Below are 20,315 nucleotides of genomic sequence, written 5' to 3'. Positions count from 1 at the left end.
TCATTTATTTATGTGTTTATTTATTTTGTAACAGAAGCCTAAAAAAGAGCTGTAACATCTGTGATTCATAAAACAAATTGCTCTTCATTAGACAGGTCTTGTGTTTCCTGACCCTAGTACTGATGCAGCAAACAAAATGTAATATTAGCTCTTAGCTGTAAGACATCCAGACGTTATTTAGAGGCAGACTGTAATGATTTTTCCCACTATACTGTTATCATGTTTTGCTTGTAATAGAGGACATGTTGTTTTAACTATTTTAATAAGTAATTGTCTGAATACGTTTTGCAGTGATAGATTGTAAGCTTCCGAGCAAGGCTCTCTCCACCTAATGTATCGGTTTGTCTTAGTCTGTCAATTGTCGTTTTGTCATACCCCTTGAATATATTTATTGTATTAAGCGCTGTGTAAATTGTTGGCGCTATAAAAATAAAAGATAATAATAATGATATACATTTTAAGTCACACTTCACTTTGTAGGGGTTTTATTCAAATGAAACAAATATAACAAATATAAAATAGTACTTTTTTAATCTGTTCTTAAACACCCCATTGCATAGAAGTAAGGAATGTGATGATGCTATATAAAACAATAAATAATAAGAAAATATTCTTCTATTGCACTGTTTATATGTTTTAAAAGTTCTTTATTATCTTTGAGTTTTTATGCTTGTTATCTCCCTGATCAGCTGCCCATTTTAATTTACCACTCTGTCTGTTATTAATTCACCATGTTCTGCCATTTGCCATAGCAACCTAATATCTGAGGAGTTCATTTAGTTCTCACCTCAGCTGTGGCTTTATAAATATATCTAAAATACATTAAGGGTGGCATCACAGATTCCAGATCAAAAATGGAAGAGTAGGGCAATCTATTGAGAACTAAAAACAAAATCGATTTAAACTGATACCCTGGTTCTCAGTGGTGAAACATGAATCTGGACATATATATAATTTGCAAGTCACCAGAATCAGGAATCTGCACACACCACAGGAACTCAGGTGCTTAGCTGTGCCAGGAAGGGCCAGCTCCCCAGTAAATCCAAACCTGGAGCCTTTTTCTATTTTGATATATATAATTTGCAACATTTTTTTTCTCCCATGTTTATATATTTCAAATTTTCTCGGCACTGAAAGGGCTTTATAGGTCAAGGTCAGAAGCTTGAATTTGATTCTGGAAGGTATGGGAAGACAATGGAACAAGTGGCATAGTGGAGCAGCAAATGCGGAATGGTAACAGGGAAAGATCTAGCTGTAGTGTTGAGAATGGATTGGAGTGGGGAAAGGCAGGAGAGTGGGATACCAGTTAGTATGGAGTTGCAATAGTCCAGATGGGATATCACAAGGAAGTGGATTAGTACATTGGTTGTTTCTTGTGTGAATTTGCAAATCCAGAAAATGCTTTTCAGATGAAGGAGGCAGGATTTGGTAAGAGATTGGATGTGAGGGATGAAGGAGAGAACAGAGTCAAGTGTGACACCAAGACAGTAACTTGGTCAGTTGTTTGGATGGGGGGGTTCTCAACAGTGATAGAGATGTCAGGAGTTGTGGACGGAGGAGATGGCAGAATAACCATAAACTCAGTCTTTGAAGCAGAGTCTGTGAGGCAAGTTAGAAGAGAGGGTGGACGGTCGGGAGAAGAGATAGAGATTAGAGTATCCTCTGTGTATAGGTGGTATTGCAAACCAAGGGACGATATAAGTTGTCCAAGTGAAGAGGTGTAGATAGAGAAGAGTAGAGGGTCAAAAACTGAGCCCCGAGGAACACCAAAAGATAGCGGTAGTGCGGAGAGGCAAGTTCCAATAGTTAAGCCCTATTGTCACATCTGACGATCTGTTGCACGGTACTATATTGCCCTCAATCACATAGACACAGGCAGGCAAGGTGGGACAAGGCTACATCCTAAAATGTATCCATTAATTTAATTTTAAAGATTTTTTTTTTTACATCACATTGTATAGTACATTTATAGCAAAACACATTCATCCTAATCTACTTTGACACTCAGCATTACTTACACAAACAAAAACTTGATATTGCAGTGTTCACATATACTGTTTATAGCTTTTAAAACATTCTTTTTATTGTGATGCATTCCGTTCTCTGTTTGTTGGTATGTATTTTTTACACTCCATCATTAATATTCTTGCATAAACAAAGTCCTAACTATAGACAGCCCTTCCAGCATTATTTCCTAAAACAATACCCTGTGTGACAATAAAACCTTTACAAAATTAATAAGTAGGCACACACCAGAGTTCCCTGCAGCATTGAGGGACATATAATTAGTTTACAAGACGATCTGTTGTGAGCCTTTTAATTAAAGAAAAATAAACCATCATGCTAATTGTTCTTTCTTTGCACTGAGACAAATCAGTAATCTTGATTTTTACCTCCTTGATTAAAACGTATACATTTTGGATTGAAAATGATGCGTGGAAAAGCAGGGTCAGATTTCTAACACAGATACTTCTTGCAATAATACAAATGTCACTCTTTTGTTTGGGTTGTAAGCTCGTGTCCCCATTTATTCAGGGACAGTGCTTATTTTTAGCCCAAATTGTCCTTCTTTCATTTCCCTTTTTTTAGGTCCCAGAAAGTTTGACGGGTATGAGTTTGTTTGCTGGGTTTTAGTGTTCTAGGACTCTAACTGTCACAATTGTATGAAAACACAACAAAATAACTCAACAAAATAGTCATAAATGGGGCAAATCAAATGACTTGATAAAGAACCATCTATATGCCATTAACAAATCACCTTAAACAATGCCCCTCTTCAACAATTTAACACGTTTGGAGGTATGCAAAATGGAAGACTTCAGCATCTGTACTGGTTTTGCCCCTTTGTGAAAATGTGTGTATGGCAGCATTATATACATGTATTAAATTTTCACATGTTTAACATTTGACACTTGAAGAATTAGGGTATGTCAGATACATTGCGAGAAGTAGTATGTTAATCTGTTATTAAACAGATCCTAAAAACAATAGAACCGAATGTGTTTTTCAGGTAATGGGTCTGTGTAAAAAAAGTTTTTTGCTATCATTGCAGCCCATGTATCTTGAGTCAAAATATATTAATTTCTTTTTATACACTGATGATTTTCTGTTGTGCTAGTTCGTTTTGATTTCGTCATGTGACACACTTAACGAAGCACTATAATTCAGTTCTTGATATGTGCATACTATAATGAATTGACTTTTTTTTATACTAAAAGCATTAAAATGCTCTTTGTTTAAATTTTGTACTACTTGTACAAATCTCCAGGCTTCCAGGCACTAGCTAAAAGTAAACGCATTTTCAATCAGCAGTGTTCAGAATAATATATTATTATAAATGTTAAATAAAGTTGTTTGCTTAAATTGAGTAAACACACACATTTTTGAGGCACGCCATGACTTTATAATAAAAATTATCCACTACATGTTAATAAATGAGTGCTTACGAAAGCCAAAGTATATTTCTGACCAATTGATTCATTGTTCCTTCATTGGAAACCATCTGAAGATGATGTAATCAGTTGTGGTTCATGTCTTTATTATCTAAAATGTCCCATAACTCATGTATGTGTGTATTTGGAGCAGTGCAAATATTAGTTTAACCCAATGGTTGTCAACTCTGCGCCTCAAGTGCTGCAAATAGACCACAAACACAGATACATAAAATTCTGTTTGTGGCTCTCTAGACTTGGGGTTGAACACTACTATATCGAAACTGCCCCTAAACCATCAGGAATATGCCTCAAATTATGCTTTAACCCTTTCTTTACTGCAAGTATTTTGTACTTAATTCAAGACATTCTATGCCATCAATTTTTCGCAAAGGCATAGTACATCGAGAAGGTTATAAGGGGTTAAAAATTTAAGAAAATGTAAAAGTTTGCATAATGTGAGAAAAGGCTCTGTCTTGGTAGGCTTTCCTTGAACATTGGGTAAAAGTTTTAAAATTAATTCTAGATGGTAATACATCATGTATAATCTATAAGATCTAGACCCTACTCATTCTTATCCAGGTGTCGAGGCATTTTTGTTTCTCATTACTAGTGGAATCTTTAACTTCCCTTCTGCCTTAAGGCCATAATCTTCACAAGTGCAAAGCATTTATTCATAATACATAAAATAAGAGGACCTTGCCAGCACATTACTTACATAAAAAATTCATCCTTTGCTCTGTAATCTATCATTGGATTGCAGTAGCATTTCTTTCAATTGATCCACCATTTAGAAATGGTGGAAAGTATCCTTTCTCCAACTGCTATAACAATGTTCTTCCCTTTTTCTGGCAAGGTACTACTGATACCGTGGCATAAAATACAACAGTTATTTCGAACATTTAAAAGTTAAACATCAAAAATGTACTTGGGATGTTACATAGTTTGTAAAACAATATAAAGTAAGTGAAATTCAATTAAAGTCTAAGAAATTATTTAGGATTGACCCAGAAGAAGGCATCCCCCACAACCTTTTTATTGTCCAGCCATAGCCACTCATGCCCCAATGGAGAAAGATAGAAAAAATACTCTATGATACCAAAGTCAACCTTACCACACCCTTGATAAATCCCTATTTATATACATTTATAACATGCACGTTTAGGGACAGAACCACTTTAAAATAGCATTTGTAACAAATGCATGCCTGAACACTCTAAGAAAACATCTATTAATTCCTATCCACAAAGGAGACAAGATTATTAAAATAAGGGAGAGTGGGTGTCACAACCAGCTCTGGTCAGAAGCTCTAAACCTCTGACATCATTTACCCCTGCAACTCCATCTACATTGCTTATCATTTTTTAACCCTACACTTTCCTTTTCTATACATCGGTACAGCTGCTTACATTGGTGATATGCAGTTAAATTCCAGAAATATGTGTTCTTTTTTATCTTTTTTTGTTTATTAAAAAAACATATACAAAGATACAAAATATCATATTCATAAATACGCAGTTGCAATTCATAAATTTCATTAGGATCTTTATCGTATAATACATTTTAGTACTGCAAGTCTGAAGTTAGCGTATTTGCTCGATTTTAAGATGAGGTTTTATAATCGGTGTCGTCTTATAATCAGACCTCAAATAGGTCTGACTATGAGACAACTAAGATCCAGATCCCCCGCACAGCTGCAGGGGACCTGGATCCTCCTGTCCCCCCCCTCGCCCCACTTACCGGTGCTTCTGAATCCCCGGTGTGTAGCCGGGGTAGCGTGTAGATGTCTATGCGATTTGCCACACCTCCTCCTGGCTGCAGCGGGGGTTGTCTGCGTCCATCGCGCAGACCTTCCCCGGCTGTCAGAGATCAGAGTTCTCCGCACCGGTGCGTTGGCATGGGCATGCATGGCTTCAAATGGCACTGGGTCACCAGTGTTTATGATGATTTGACAGAAGACAGATGTAGCGGGATGAATTTAGTTTATAAGGATCTATTGTCTGCTCAGATTCAGCCTAATTCAGCAAAGTTGATTGGACAGCGCTTCACTTTACAGATCGACAATGACCCAAAATGTACTGTGAAAGCAACCCAAGAGTTTTTTAAGGCAAAGAAGTGGAATATTCTGCAATGGCTAACACTGAGTTTTAATAATATATTTATGTTGTATATGATTATTAAACATACTTTTAGACTATAAGCTGTGCATTTTATACTCACCTACCCCATCCTTTGCTTTGCTTAGGGAGAGTGCTGCCCTAAGTCCTTAGATCTTTGTTCTAAGTCAGCACAGTGCTGTTTATACCAGGAGCCAGGCCACGGGCTCCAGGCAAGATATCCACATTCCAGCTATAGATGGGTGTGTGATTCTTATATCACACTTGGCAACATAGATTGGAGTCAGTCGTATTAACTCCAAGGAATATTCTTTTAACCCTATACAGGGTGAATCCTTATTTTATGCTCCACTCACTGATGGTGGGTCGCACCACCATTACCTTTGTTTATACTATTGTTATTGTGGGATAGTGGGATTCCCATAGAGTGTTGTAGCGTGTGTGTATGCTTTTACCTATTGCTTTTACTTTATGATTATCGGTTTTGGTTTCAAAATTCATTTTTGATTTTGATTGGTCCAATATTTTGATAATGTGATGTATAAGGTAAGAGTAGCATGCTGTCTGATAATGTTACATTGATACTATTAACTTGGTAATTAAGTTTTATATGGTACTAAGTGATACCATGATGATCAATTTTAATCAATATCTCTAATTTATATTTTAGGAATTTGTCATGATTGTTGTGTTTGGTTTGGAGTATATTATTCGTATATGGTCTGCTGGTTGCTGCTGCCGGTACCGAGGATGGCAGGGAAGGTTAAGGTTTGCCAGGAAACCATTTTGTGTAATAGGTAAGTTTCCTCCTTGGAATGCATTTAGGGCAAGGCCACAAATGTATGTATTTTTAAAATTTCATGTACAATAAATGCTATTAATTAAATGTTTCAGTAATACTCAGAAAGTATTTACTTACATTTGGCCTATATTCTCAAGAATAGTTTTAGTTTAAAAACTTAAGTGTGTGTAATCCAAACTAATTAATTTTATTGCATAATAACCTTTTTAACTCAGGCATATTAATATGCTGATGCTCTTTTTATCTATGTGATGACTAAGTGTTTTCCAAGCATTATGTGGTCATATAAAATGAATATTATTTTTCATAAAACAATAAAAAGGAGATTTTAATTATACATTGAATTGTTAATTAAAAATGTAAGCAGGGCCCTACCACAGAGCACGCATAGAAAACAACTAATCAGTGAAAAGCTGTATATTGGTGGCCTGAACTGCAAAAGTTGAGGAGGTAGTAAGAAGACGCCAAACACATTTGAACTGCCAACAATTTTCTGGCCAAATAATAGTTGTGGTTTAGTGTATGTTTTCTTATCAAAATAATACCCTTGCCAATCAAGCAAATGGAAAAGTGCTTGGGAACAACCACCTGACGTCAACCTGTTTGCAAAGCAGGTGCTAAGAAAAGATAATAGCTCATGATATGTGTGCCTGCACTGAAGGTGCTGACAGGAGAAAGTATTTGTAGTGATAACAACAGTGGTCAGTGGTCTGGCTAATGGAACACTTAAGCATAATGTGGTCTTCTGTAAGTTTACAACTGTCAACATAGTTTATATGCACAATATACACAATTCACCAAATTCTGTGTGCTTATATATTTATATATATATATATATATATATATATATATATATATATATATATATATATATATATATATATATATCATTATACAAGTTGAAATGAAAATTCAAATCCAAACATTAGCTTAATTTGCCCTGGTTTCATGAAAATCAAATATTAATACCTTTTCCAGAAGTTGTTTGATGTCAGTGGCAAATGACCATTCATGACAGTTATAAAATAAGAATGCATATTTAGTGTGACATTATCATCCCATTTCATTTTAGGAACACATTTAACATGTAGTACTCACTGTCACAGCACAGTGATTACTGTTCCTTAATGGCTCCTGGAAAAAAAGGAAGCAAACCATTTCCAGATGCCATTTTCGAGAATGTATGCAATTATGTCTACTTTGGTGAATGAATGCCTAAATATGAGCAATATGCCTAAGTAATTCTGGAGTCAAATCTTTATCAATTCTTTTCTAGATATCATTGTTCTCATAGCATCAGTGGCAGTTGTTTCTGCTGGAACTCAGGGTAACATTTTTGCAACATCAGCACTTCGGAGTCTTCGATTCCTACAGATACTACGTATGGTGCGCATGGATCGGAGAGGAGGAACATGGAAATTACTAGGGTCTGTGGTTTATGCACACAGCAAGGTAAACCATATTTGTTTAACCTCCCAAACCTACAGTGTTTTAAATAACATCTATGCGCGTTAATGATTTTTAGGGCTCATAAAATCCATTGTGATACCATGGAATGTCATGCCATTAAGGACGCAGCACTCCTCCATATTCTTCCTAACCGCCTCACTACTTCTTCCTCTCGCATGCTTTGGCAGGATTGATTGAGACTATTTTTCTTTATAGGTAATGGGAGGAGTTGAGAGGCTGGGTTAGAGTAGAGTTAGTTTTAGAAATAAAAAAATTACAGTGAAACAATTCACATATACATTGGATAGGCATTAATCAGGCTATCCGGAATCCATGACAAGACCAAGGACTTAGTAATGTTTGTGGTTTTTACTCAAGGTAGAAATGGGCAGAATAGATGGTTTTATGATGTGATTACAAAATTGGGGAGTTTGACATCTGCAATCATACTGTATGTTTCCATGTTTCCAAATAAAACATTTTTGTTAAAAATACACCACATACATTGTATTTTATGTGTTGGTATAATCTGATCTGTGTATTACTGCAAGCAGTATGACCCATGCTTTTTCTGCAATGATGTTTGAAGCAGAGGGTTGCTTTTTCCATCTATTGTTTTGGGGTGTTAGTTTTAGTTTATTGGGGTGAATGTATTTTAGGGGTATTTTTTTTTGCGCTCTACTAGGTGTGTTTATTATGCTATTTTTCAAATTAAATGATGGGTCATACATTAAATATAGTAGCTAAAGAGAAAATCACAATTGAAAAACAGAAATTGAGACATTAAGTAATGCAAACAAAGAGTATGAAGGTGTTAAAACAATCATTAATGAAGTATGAAAGCTATACTTTAATAATATGCAATATTTAGCTGTATGGCTGACTTTAGTTACATGTTCAACTTCTATGTATTTTACATACAGGAACTCATTACAGCTTGGTATATAGGATTCCTAGTTCTCATTTTTTCATCCTTCCTTGTGTATCTGGTGGAAAAAGAAGGAAACTCTGAATTTCAAACATATGCAGATGCCTTATGGTGGGGTACGGTAAGTAACATTCATTACAAATTGATGGAAGGGTTCTGTTTCAGTAATGTTTCAGTTTGAGGAGAGTGTTACTTGCAATAGAAACAATATGTAATTGATTTATATCAAACTAACAGAAGTAACCATTAATTATACTGTATAAATGAATAGCTCATCACTCTGTGATATTACATTAATGGGAACCTTTAAGTAGGTGGTTTTATTCATTACTTTTCATCATCATCATACCCGCTTTAAAAAGAAGAAAAAAGAAAACCACTATAAGTGATTTAAATGTAATTGCATTACAATTACACTTTTTTTCACATGAAATGTACTTGATAATAAAGTACACTGTATGACTCTCTTATGTGCAATGTTTTTTTTCCTTTCTAAATATATGTCAAATGGTTGACATAACAAAAGTGTTACTGACGATCGCTTATTGCAAGTATAATGCATTATTTATTTAAAAAGGAACAGAGTTGGTTTATGCAAACACATAGGTAATAATTAGCTGTGTGTTGCTAGCAAATCAGTATACCAGGCACCGCTATGGGGGCCTAGAGGGGGCGGAAAGGTAGAGTGTTTCAGTGGGCAAACCTCAAAGGAGTCTCTGGGGCTACAGTATACTCCAGGTACGACAAGTGAGGCACTGCTAGGCTTTATAGGGTTCTAAAACTCATAAAAGTCTGCACAGACGTTGCTGCAAGCTATCCCCTTCAGTGTTATAACAGAACAAACATGTTTCACTTTCCAACAACTAACAGTAACCAAGTAATCAAGTATTTAAGAAAGAGAAACTTAGTTTTATGATACATTAATGAGCATGTGCTTGACCGGTTTAAAGAAGGAGTAACTTTTAAAGGACTGTGTTCCCAGCCTCCTCACACTTTGAAGAGTGCCTCTATGTGAAACACCCTGCAGCATTGGTTAGCTTCACTCATTCTACTTTGGTTGCACATTAGACTATTTAACAAGCTGATGTTCAATTGACTCACATGGGTCCAGAATTATTAAAGGAGGTAATGATGATGATTTTATGTGTGCACGTAGTTATTGTCAGTACAATCATGTTCAATGCTACCATGGGTTCCTGTCCCAGAGCTTTTTGAAGCCTAGTATTCACTAGCATATAGAGAAAACAGAATTTGCACCATTATGTATGAAGTTTATGTGGATACCCATAGTGTCATTAAATGACTTCTTAACACCCACTACAAGTATCACATACCTTTCTAGTTGTTAAAGTGTATTTTGTAGTTTTCATAAGTTATATGCAAACTTTGTAGAAAACTCACATTTAATCAGATTGAAAGGACATGCCATAACTATCATGTATTTGTTTATTTAAGTTAAATGTTAAAACCCATCTAAAAATCAAAAGACCGATTGCCAGTCTCAGACAAACTTCCTAGTCATATGGCATCCCAAAAACACATTGGCGCATAGGCTGTGTAAAAAAAATAAAGATAAATGCATGCTGGCCTATCTACATTTGCTTTCTACAAGGGCACTCTTGCTTTTCCAAGAAGCCCATATGTGGTGACAAGACTTACAAGTATTGGCCTATTGACAGGTAAAGATCTGAGCAGCAGTGACACATGCATGAATCCTTCCTTCCTCAATTTACTCCCCACTGTCACCATTAAGGGACGGAGAGGTTAGATTAGGTATTTATTGTGCTTCATTTGGACTTTTCCTGATATAAAATACATTTCCTACAGCATCTCCTAGAAAGCAGAAGAAAGATTTATGTAGACAAAGGACAGATCTTATGCTCCACATTTGAAGACACCAAGGGCAGGGGATGCTGGGGTTTGCAAAGTGGCTTGGCCCTCAGAGTTCTGGGGCAGGTTTACCATGTATGCCTTTATTATCTGCATTATAGAATATTAACATCCTTGGATACTGCAAAATTAATATAAAAATGTGTAAATAATTGAAATAAGTAAATAATAATTTTTCATAAGAATTAGGTTGAACTCGGAAAATAACACATTAAAAAAAAACTCTGTGACCACTGACCGAACATTCATTGCTGAGAATCAATTTCTGCAACTACAATGGTGTTATGTCTTGGACCTGACCCCATGTTGTTGTTTTATATGTACCAACAGGACCAGCTGTAAAAAGAATGAAATACAGAGTGGTTTGTTTTAATGGACCATCTAGCCATTTTGATTGTTTTGCCAAAGTATACAATGTCTGGGATTTTAGAAGTCTGTTACTGTTAATTGGGTTGCTACTTATCTTCATTGATTTTGAGTTTTTTTGTTTGTTTGTTTTTTCCTTTACGAAAGCCGCTGTAATTGGCATTTGTTCATGAGAGCGATTACACATCTCACATTTCTTTAGAAAAATATCTGAACTGATTTTCCATAATAAATCATCCATTATAAATTATCCCCACAACTACATAAATCTCTGCAATGACACTGTGTCTATTTATGAAGCAAAAACAACATTTTTTACTGTAGCACGACAAAGAAAATAGCAGCTTGCAAATCTGCTTTTACTTCTTAAACCAAATGCACGGTATTATCTATTGCATGACTATATGATAACAACATCCATGGACAAAACTCACAAACATTATCCTAAATACTAGTCCAATTACAGGTGTCAAGTCCAAGATCACTTGTTAAATTAAAGTAGAAGTCGTTTATTGTGTTAGTTGATGGACTGACATTTAATCGAAAATAAATTGGAAGTTCATTAGCCTTTCCCATGTACCCTCATTCCCAGGTTTTGTGATGGAAATTTTAGTAAGTGCCCAATAACTTCCACAAACCTTGAGATAGACACTGGTATCATTGTATTAACACAAATAAACACCTGCTAGATGATGTTTTGGAAAGTGTTTACCCCCAATTATCATTTATGTTGGTGATTCTTGTGTATTTGTATTTGTAGTACACTTTATGCCGACTGGGAATAATTACTTTTCTGCTCAGACGTCTTAGCCATTCATTGCCACTGCAATGTACAGAACCAGCATCGGACCTAGACCATAGGGCACATCAGGCAAAAATGGCCTCTGGTGCGCCCCACCAAAAATGCATTCAAGCACGCACAGGCAAATAAGCGAAATATTACAAAATGCTAAATTATGCTATAGGTTCAAAAATGCATTGTTATAATTTATATGTACAGTATATAGTACATATTCACCTTCACTATATATCCTGTTAAGGGAGACAGTGAATATATACCAAGACCCACCAATTGTGTTGCCTATGGAAAGAAGGGCTGTCAGACCATGTTGTGCCCAGTGATAAGTTGGGCTACTGATACTGTTGTGTGTAGTGGAAGGCGTTGGTCTGATTATGTTGTGTGTAAGGAGTAGATGGAGCTGTCTGATAGTGTTGTATACAGGTAGGGATGATGGAGGGGCTGCTGTATAATGTTGTATGTGGGTTGGGAGAGGGGCGGCTGTCGAGGGGGTCAAAACAAAGAAGAGCAATATAGAAGAAAAAGAGAAAAAAAGCAAGAGAAAAGAAAGAGAGGGGGAGTGAGAAAAAGTATAAATGAGAAAGAAGTAGTAAAAAAGGGGGAGAGAGACAAAAGAGGGAGAAGTAAAAAGAGTAGATGTAAAAGGGAAGAGAGAAGAAGAAAGAGAGGGAGAAATTAGAAAAGGTCGAAAAGAAAGAGAGAGAAAGAAAAGTGTGCATCATGTGGATGATGGGCATATATTATTTTATGAGCCTTCCATACGTTTGTATACATGTATCAATTCATGTTACTTGCACACAACAGAAACAGCTCTACCGCAGAGAAAAAAAGTGAAAAAAATGGGACAGAAAACACTTGGTTACTGCACTAAATAAGTGGCCGCTAAGTTTTTATGCTCATATCTATGGGCGGCCAGTTGGCCAGTCCAGGCCTATTGGCACCCATAGTTTTGTCTTTTTGCACATTTTACAACAGTCTGAAATAGGGAAATATATTCCTGGTGGAACAAGCTAAATAAATTAGAAGAAAGGTCAAGAGTATGTCAGTTTTAGTTAAATGTTGATAAATTGAAAAATCCCAATGCAGAATATAGCATTGGGGTACTGTTCTGTCAAGAGATAGAAAGGACTTTGGAGTAATTTTTCTAAGGACTTAATGGTAAGCAGGCAATACATAGTTACATAGCTAATTAGGTTGAAAAAAGATATATAGTCTGTCAGGTTCACCCATTCCACAAACTCCTATTAGTTGATCCAGAAGAAGGCAAAAAAACTACAGTAATGTCATCTCAAAGGGAAAGATGATGGCTCCTTTCTTCCAATCTTAAGGAATTCCACGTGCTGTCTGCCAGTACAATTTATAAAGAGACCTCCAAAAAGATCTCTGTACCCATGAAGATTTATTTCCCCAAGGCATTATTAGCAGAAAGAGAGAGTTCTGCCACTTTACAGCTCTCTCATCAGACCTTATCTAGAGTATTGTGTACAGTTCTGGAAAGAGTTCAGAGGAGGGCTTCTAAAATTGGAGCTGAATATGTATAGCTTAGAGGAAAAAAGAGAGGGGAGATGCAAAAGGGATTTAACAAAGTACAAGAGGGGAGCTTATTTCAAAGGAGGAGAAATGTTAGAACAAAAAGTAAAAATCTAAAACTAGAGGGTAAAAGAAAGTTTTACTTTACCGAGGGTGGTAGATAAATACAACAGCCTCCCATCAGAAGTGATATAGGCTATAACAATGAGGGAATTTAAACGTGCATGGGGCAGGCATAAAGCTATCCTGAATCTAAGACAAGAAAAAGGACTGATTAAGGTCTGAGTCATTACAGCAGGTAAAATGGGCAGACTAAATGGTCCTGAATGGTTCTCATCTGCCTTCAAATTCTATGTTTCTATGTTATGTTTCTAAGTATAATCTAAGCAATAGGAAGTTCCACTGTCAGGGTCGTGCTGATTCCCTTGGCGCATATAAAGTCAAGCTAAGTAAACAATTCCTTTTATAATGTGGTTTCCTGAATCCCTTAACGTGGAAAGTATTTTCTGTCTCCCAGTCCTGTCATTTCTAAGATCATATGTTTCAAGTAAAATTCATTGTTATACAATTTAGCAGTCAAATGATACTGTATTATTGCATTGGTCAAGATGATTGTAGATAAAGTTGGTTAGATAAAATAATACTTTACAGAACATTAATGTTATATTTTGAGTAAAGTATGCCATATGAAGATGAGATTTATGTAATATGTAATTATTAATACCCAATAGAAAGTTTTTTTTCTTACACTGGTTTGTACATTTTTAGATCACATTAACCACCATTGGTTACGGAGACAAGACACCTCGTTCATGGCTTGGAAGATTGTTATCAGCAGGGTTTGCTCTACTTGGAATCTCTTTCTTTGCTCTACCTGCAGTGAGTACTATGTATACTAATCCAATACAAAACTCAAGACAATATATGTCTAGGTATAGAAATATAATTCTGTTTCTTATACGTTTATATTACACAAGAACTGTTACATTATGTGTTCCATATAGGGTTAATAGCAGAATGGGACATAATGACCAGAAAGCATGGTGGAATTACTTGTGTGGTATATTTATATGAACAAATATCACCTACACCTTTTCATTATTTATATGTTCTATTTATTTAAGTGTCCCTGTTCTATTACAAATAATGAAGCAAATTTCCTCTTTTTAGATTGTAGACTGTGATTTGTAGCTTGCATATTAATCTCTGTCCGCTGGAGAAATGCATTACTGCATATTCCCTTTTAGATCAATGCCTGCTTCAAAAGTTTCTATTGAAGCTACAAGACAAGACACAAGTTTAAAACTACACTAATATTCATTGATCTTGATGGGCGACCAATTAAAATACAAATCTGGCCAAAGTACATTACAAGTTAATCTGAGGTGAATCAGTCAGTATTTCTATGTATGTCTAATTTGTTTTATATACAAATGGATCTAATCACTATTCACTACAATATTGTTTAGTTAGTTGTTGGTTATTTAACAGTTAAACCCACTGAGCAGGCTTTACCTAAGTTATCACACGGGTTCAAATGTTTGAGTAAAAAAGGATTTTAATTTAAAAACAAATGTGAAATAAATTCTGGTCCCCCAGACCCTTAATTAACCAAGTTTTAGGGTCCCCTTATCCAATATGCAGTTGAGTGGTAGTACAATTATTTTCATTGGTGGACACATTGTGTTACCCCATGCCCCATTCCTATTGGAACTAAGAGGAGATGTTAAAATATAAAATTAACTTTTGGGAGGCACAGAGTCTCCCAGTCTTACCACCATCTTGCTAGCACTTGCAAGATGGAGGGGTTAAAGTAAAGAACATTTAAAAAAAAGTATGAAGGTTTTCTCTCTCTTGGGATAGAGAGGGCTAAGTGCTAAGGGAAATAATTTTTTTCTCATGTATTGATGATCATCAAAGCCGTCGGTCCTCATTTGCAGCCCAAGGAAAGGGACCAGACCTTCCAAAACAATAAGTTGGTAGTAGATTTATGTATAACAATAAGTTGGTAGTGGAATGTTTATGTATCCTTAATGCAGCATCAGCCCCAAGAGGTTGAAAGATACATTGCATTCTTCATTGGCATCAAACACGTGAACTTAATGACTAATATGTGCTTGGTACATGATTTCACTGTATATTTGAATTGTAATATTATCTTAAACTTACATGTATAAAATACACTTTTAACATCAAGTCCCTGCTTTGTTAGGAAACTTTTGTATGATCAAAGTGTAAAGAGGGGGCGATCTCCCTGTCCCCACACCCCAGTTTTGTACCAGGGAACTGCCGCACCGTTTGGCCTAGGCCGGGATAGGTCACTGGTTTAAACATATTACTCTAGCTTTTCATTCATTATCTTAAAATGTTCATGAACATGTATTAAAGAGAGATTGGACATATGTAAGACACCTTAGTCATTTATTACTTACATGTATTTCATCCCTTAACATGGTCTCCTATTATACCGAATTAAATAACATAAAGTAAAATTAAATGGAAAGAAAATAATTTGCCTTCGCTAATGATACAAAAACCCATCCCAGTTATTGTTATAATTAACCTGAAATGAATGGACATGAGGATAAGACCTTTGTATCACAAGATAAGAGCTGAAAGAAACAGTATGAATTAATTAATTGCACTGAGAACTTTTGATTATAGACTATTGCATGAATTATATTACAGGGCATTCTGGGCTCAGGATTTGCTCTGAAAGTCCAGGAGCAACATCGACAGAAGCATTTTGAAAAAAGAAGAAATCCTGCTGCTAGTTTAATTCAGGTAAGATTTGAGGAATGACTTTTACCTAAGCAACTTAGCAACTAGAGCACATACAATGGAGGAAGACTGTTGTAACATGTAGCACGGTTTACTGTGACGTCTGACTTTAATGTTTGTATTGGCATTGTAAAGCCTGTGTTTGTGTTTTTATTTTTTGTAAACTAATGTAGGAGTTTTACTAATGGCATGCAGATGGCCAAATAGTACAACATGACAACCTGACACTATTTAAAACCATATCCAAATTGACTTGGTTGAGACTCAAGGTTATAGATTTTCTGATCAGTTAAAGCTAGCTAGGTAAGTCCATGGCCTGGTCCTGTACATTACACAACAGTCTTACCTGTTTATACAGTATATCTTCAGTCTTCCACACATGGACACTTCTTGGTACTACACTTTGTACCTCACAACCTGCCCTATAACCTGGTACTTCCAAGAACTCAAAGGATTAAATGTTTTGCAGTAAAATTACTATTGAGACACATATATCAAGAGATTTGCAACATCGCATAGAACAGTGTCTGTGAAAGTCAAAATATTATATAAAGACATTGAGTGTATAAATAGTGTACAAGGTTTTGAGGTGCGTAAAAAAAATAAATAAAAAAAAGCATTGCGCTGCATTGAGGTGAAGCTGCATGGAAAAGGCAAAAGGCAATACCAAATATGATACAAGGTCAAGAACAAAGTGATGTTATACAGTGCATAGCTACATCACATTAAGTGTGAATAAAGGTGCATCAAATCCTCAGGGTTCTTGTTTGCCCAAGAGAAAGAAGGAAAACAATGGGGTAATATCACCCAAAAAACTTTATTATATTAATAAAATACCATTTACAAACATAGCACTGATCATGGACTTATCAACAAAAGTAGTAAATGGCAGTCTCTCCGCATCCAATAGAAAAAAATCTTCACTTTTCCTTCATGTGTTTTATCTGTAATTTGGCCCAAATATCCTTTTTTGCCTTAGATTCACAAACATTTTGGATGTCCAAAAATTTGTGCCATTAACCCTTTAACATCAAATTTCTCAGAATACACAGATAATTTTTTGTAGACATATGTAGTCTCTTCCACATCATACATACGTGAGACTGGTCATATTTTGATAGATTTGGTGAATATTTAATGGAAGACACATTATATTTGGGCTGCAATTGATAATTATACAATAATTAAACATGAACATGAAAATTACCTCCAACCAGTAGAACAGAGCTTACAGAGTGATCCTATTTTTGGATTACAATGTATTATGTTTGTTTTAATGCATAATTTTCTTGTTCCAAAGAAATTATTATCTACTGTTATGTGGGACCGCCATGGGGACCAAGTTTGCCCTGTATGTTTGTAAGCAGTATTTTATCCATATAATAAAGTTTTTGTTGGTGCTATTACACAACTGTGTTCCTTCTTTCTCTTGTGAGCAATCAAGAAGACAAAAAGATCACAAGGTTTTGTTATGCCTTTAATCATTCTTGGCGTGAGTGCATAAATCATTTTGAACACAATTCATCTATTCTATCAAACTCAGCCTTGCCGAATGATCTAGAAGAATGCAGAACACCTACATTTTAGTTAAGATTAGTGTTCATCCATTTAATGTTGTGGCCAGAATACCATTCAAATATTATGTTGTGAATTATGCAATGTGATTCAAGTCACCCGTTGTCTGTCACTTAGTTTTGTAGAGCATTTAAATACAGATCACAGTGATTGATTTAAAGATTTTTAACATTTATGGATCTATCTTGTCTGTGATAATTTATTAGTTCCGCCATTAACATGTATTCAGAATTCTTGCCATATTCACCTTTTCTACTTAATTACGTAAATCTGCTTTTCTGTACCAATCTCTTTGAAAGTTAGATTCTTCTTTTTTTCTACACTGGAAATTCTGTAGAATCAACCAATTGAAAATATAAGTGACCTTTACAAGAATTTACTCGTACATAGTTATAAGGTGGAATGTTACCCACATAGTGCAAAGGAAGAACTGACCCAAGCTAGTGATTTATAAATGAACCCATTTGTTATTGGCAGCCCATGCAAATATAAAAGACAATTTTAAATCATGATATCAGATCCATCAATAATCAAATAATAATTAAAAAAAACTCCTTACACTCAAGTGCTAACACTGCAATAACCGGTTTTCTCTCGAAATGCAAATTATTTTTGCAAGAATCAGTTACCTTATTTTACATTCCCAACATTTGTGTGTTTCCAAGCAAAATAATTGATCCCCTGGGAAAAGGTGTATTCCAGCCTCTTTTTTTTTTTTTTACTGTTTTTGTCAACGCAAAAAATATTGAAAATACAATCACAAGTATTTTAAAATAATATGCATATGGCAATAAATATATGTAATAGCAAAGTTCATTCATCACTTTTTCATCAGCATAAAGGGATCTATTTGGCCACTGCCATGTTTTTGATAAAGCTCCTAATGGCTGTTTCATTGCTATCCATACTAGTATTTATGATAAGACAATAATACCATGTTAGCTTAGATAGTATTTTAATACAGTCAAATTACATTTAAACATTGGGTGATATGTATAATAAGTGATTATGTGTCTTATCACTATAGCAACCAATTAAATTAAAAAGTCAGTAAGAAATTCCCTTGGCTGCCATAGTGATAAGACCCCTTTTCAATTAATGACGTTTTACAGATAGCCCCAATGTATATACATACTGCACATAAAAATCTGACACGCTGTTTTATAATGATAATGCCTCTAACAAATTGCTTTCAGAATTCCCCGCTGGAAACTTTGGGAGATTATTGTGTTTTTATGTGCCAATTCACTATTAAGTGACATTGGTGACAGATCATGTATTGTCAGATTCATTCCAAGATCATTCAAGATAACTTCCAGGAAGTGTAGAGAGAACTGTCCAGACACTGGCCCATATGTTTGCATTAATATCCAGGCACACTATGTGCAACAATTCCTGTTTAAGACCAAAAATCATCATCATGAACCCCAAATTCCCTATATTAATACAAACTGGTAGAATCAGCAAAGATCAGTAAAAAAATACACAGTGCACACTTACCTTATTGGACAGTGATTTAGCCATTCTTGCCTTTATGGTGTGTACCCCAATGCCGATTTTTTGTATTATTATTTTTTTTAGGAAGATGATTGTGCTTTAATAATACATTGATGGTTAAATAAAAAGAGTAATTTCCCCGTAAAGCAATACAATTATCCTAATCAACATAGCTTCCAGGGAAATATTTCTACTTATCAGACCATGTTTACCATTTGTCACTGAATATACATATAGCCTTTGATGTCTACATCCTATTTCATATGTTACCCTAGTTATCAGAGATTGTCACTAATTTAAAAGCCTCTGTCCTTTGAACAATATTACAAAGACACTATGGCCATTAACCTCTGCTGTTAAATGTAAACAGTGGTGTACAGCCTCCTATTGGGCTCTGTAAGCATTGATTCTTGCAAAATAATGATGTAAGGTAAACCAGAAAAAGTCATATATTTGGACTAAACATGTGGGACAGCGTTTTGTGCTGCCTCTTACAAAAGTAGTAAATGCAAAACATTGTTTAACATAGATAGCAGCTTTGCAAAGACCTGAATAATGATGTTATTTTACATGCAATGCAATAGCTCATTGCACATCTATTGCTTCATTCCAGTGTTTTGCATATTTTAAGTTCTCTTTTATAGGTTTCTGTGTTGGGGTACACACCTTAGTAACACTCATTGTACTCTTTCTTTAAAACCAAAAATAAAATTAGGGTCAGCCTAATTTTGAAATTTAAGTTCTCCAGCCTTTTAATTTAAAACCAAGAGAGTGCTGGCAACCTGGGGTGGTAAGTTCAGGCAAATAGCCCAATAATTAGGTAGCCCAAAACACAACATGCTCACCACTATCCAGTCCTGTACAAAACATAGTTACAGAAAATAAACATGTTGGAATATCATAGACTAGCTTCATATAAATGCTGCATAAAATCTGAGCTAGATACTTAATACAAAAAGGTATAACTAGTTAAAGCCCCTGGAAAAATTGAGTCTTTAGTTGAAGTTGATACCTTTTATTGGACCAACATGGGAGAAAATGTAAAGTTGCATAAGCGACCTCTGAGGTCCCAAACGTTTATGTAAATTTACATGTTGGCCCAATAAAAGCTATCAACTCTATATGTGATATTGCAAGTAAACAGAATCAA

At 35.2% G+C, this 20,315-nt stretch overlaps 1 protein-coding gene across 2 annotated transcripts in view; it reads left to right on the top strand.

The window, feature by feature from the left end:
* The window catches only part of KCNQ5 (potassium voltage-gated channel subfamily Q member 5), a 242,785-nt gene that overhangs the window by 166,921 nt on the left and 55,549 nt on the right, over nucleotides 1-20,315 (top strand). For both annotated transcript variants that reach the window (XM_053461252.1, XM_053461250.1), the window contains exons 3-7: nucleotides 6,219-6,345; nucleotides 7,627-7,802; nucleotides 8,723-8,848; nucleotides 14,081-14,191; nucleotides 16,001-16,096. In XM_053461252.1, coding sequence (XP_053317227.1) covers nucleotides 6,219-6,345; nucleotides 7,627-7,802; nucleotides 8,723-8,848; nucleotides 14,081-14,191; nucleotides 16,001-16,096 — 636 coding nt within the window. The remainder of the gene's footprint in view (nucleotides 1-6,218; nucleotides 6,346-7,626; nucleotides 7,803-8,722; nucleotides 8,849-14,080; nucleotides 14,192-16,000; nucleotides 16,097-20,315) is intronic.

This window comes from Spea bombifrons, chromosome 3 (assembly GCF_027358695.1).
Source record: "Spea bombifrons isolate aSpeBom1 chromosome 3, aSpeBom1.2.pri, whole genome shotgun sequence".
NCBI lineage: Eukaryota > Metazoa > Chordata > Amphibia > Anura > Pelobatidae > Spea > Spea bombifrons.
The sequence above is the reverse complement of the archived record's forward strand: the minus strand, read 5'-3'. Positions and strand labels throughout refer to the sequence as shown.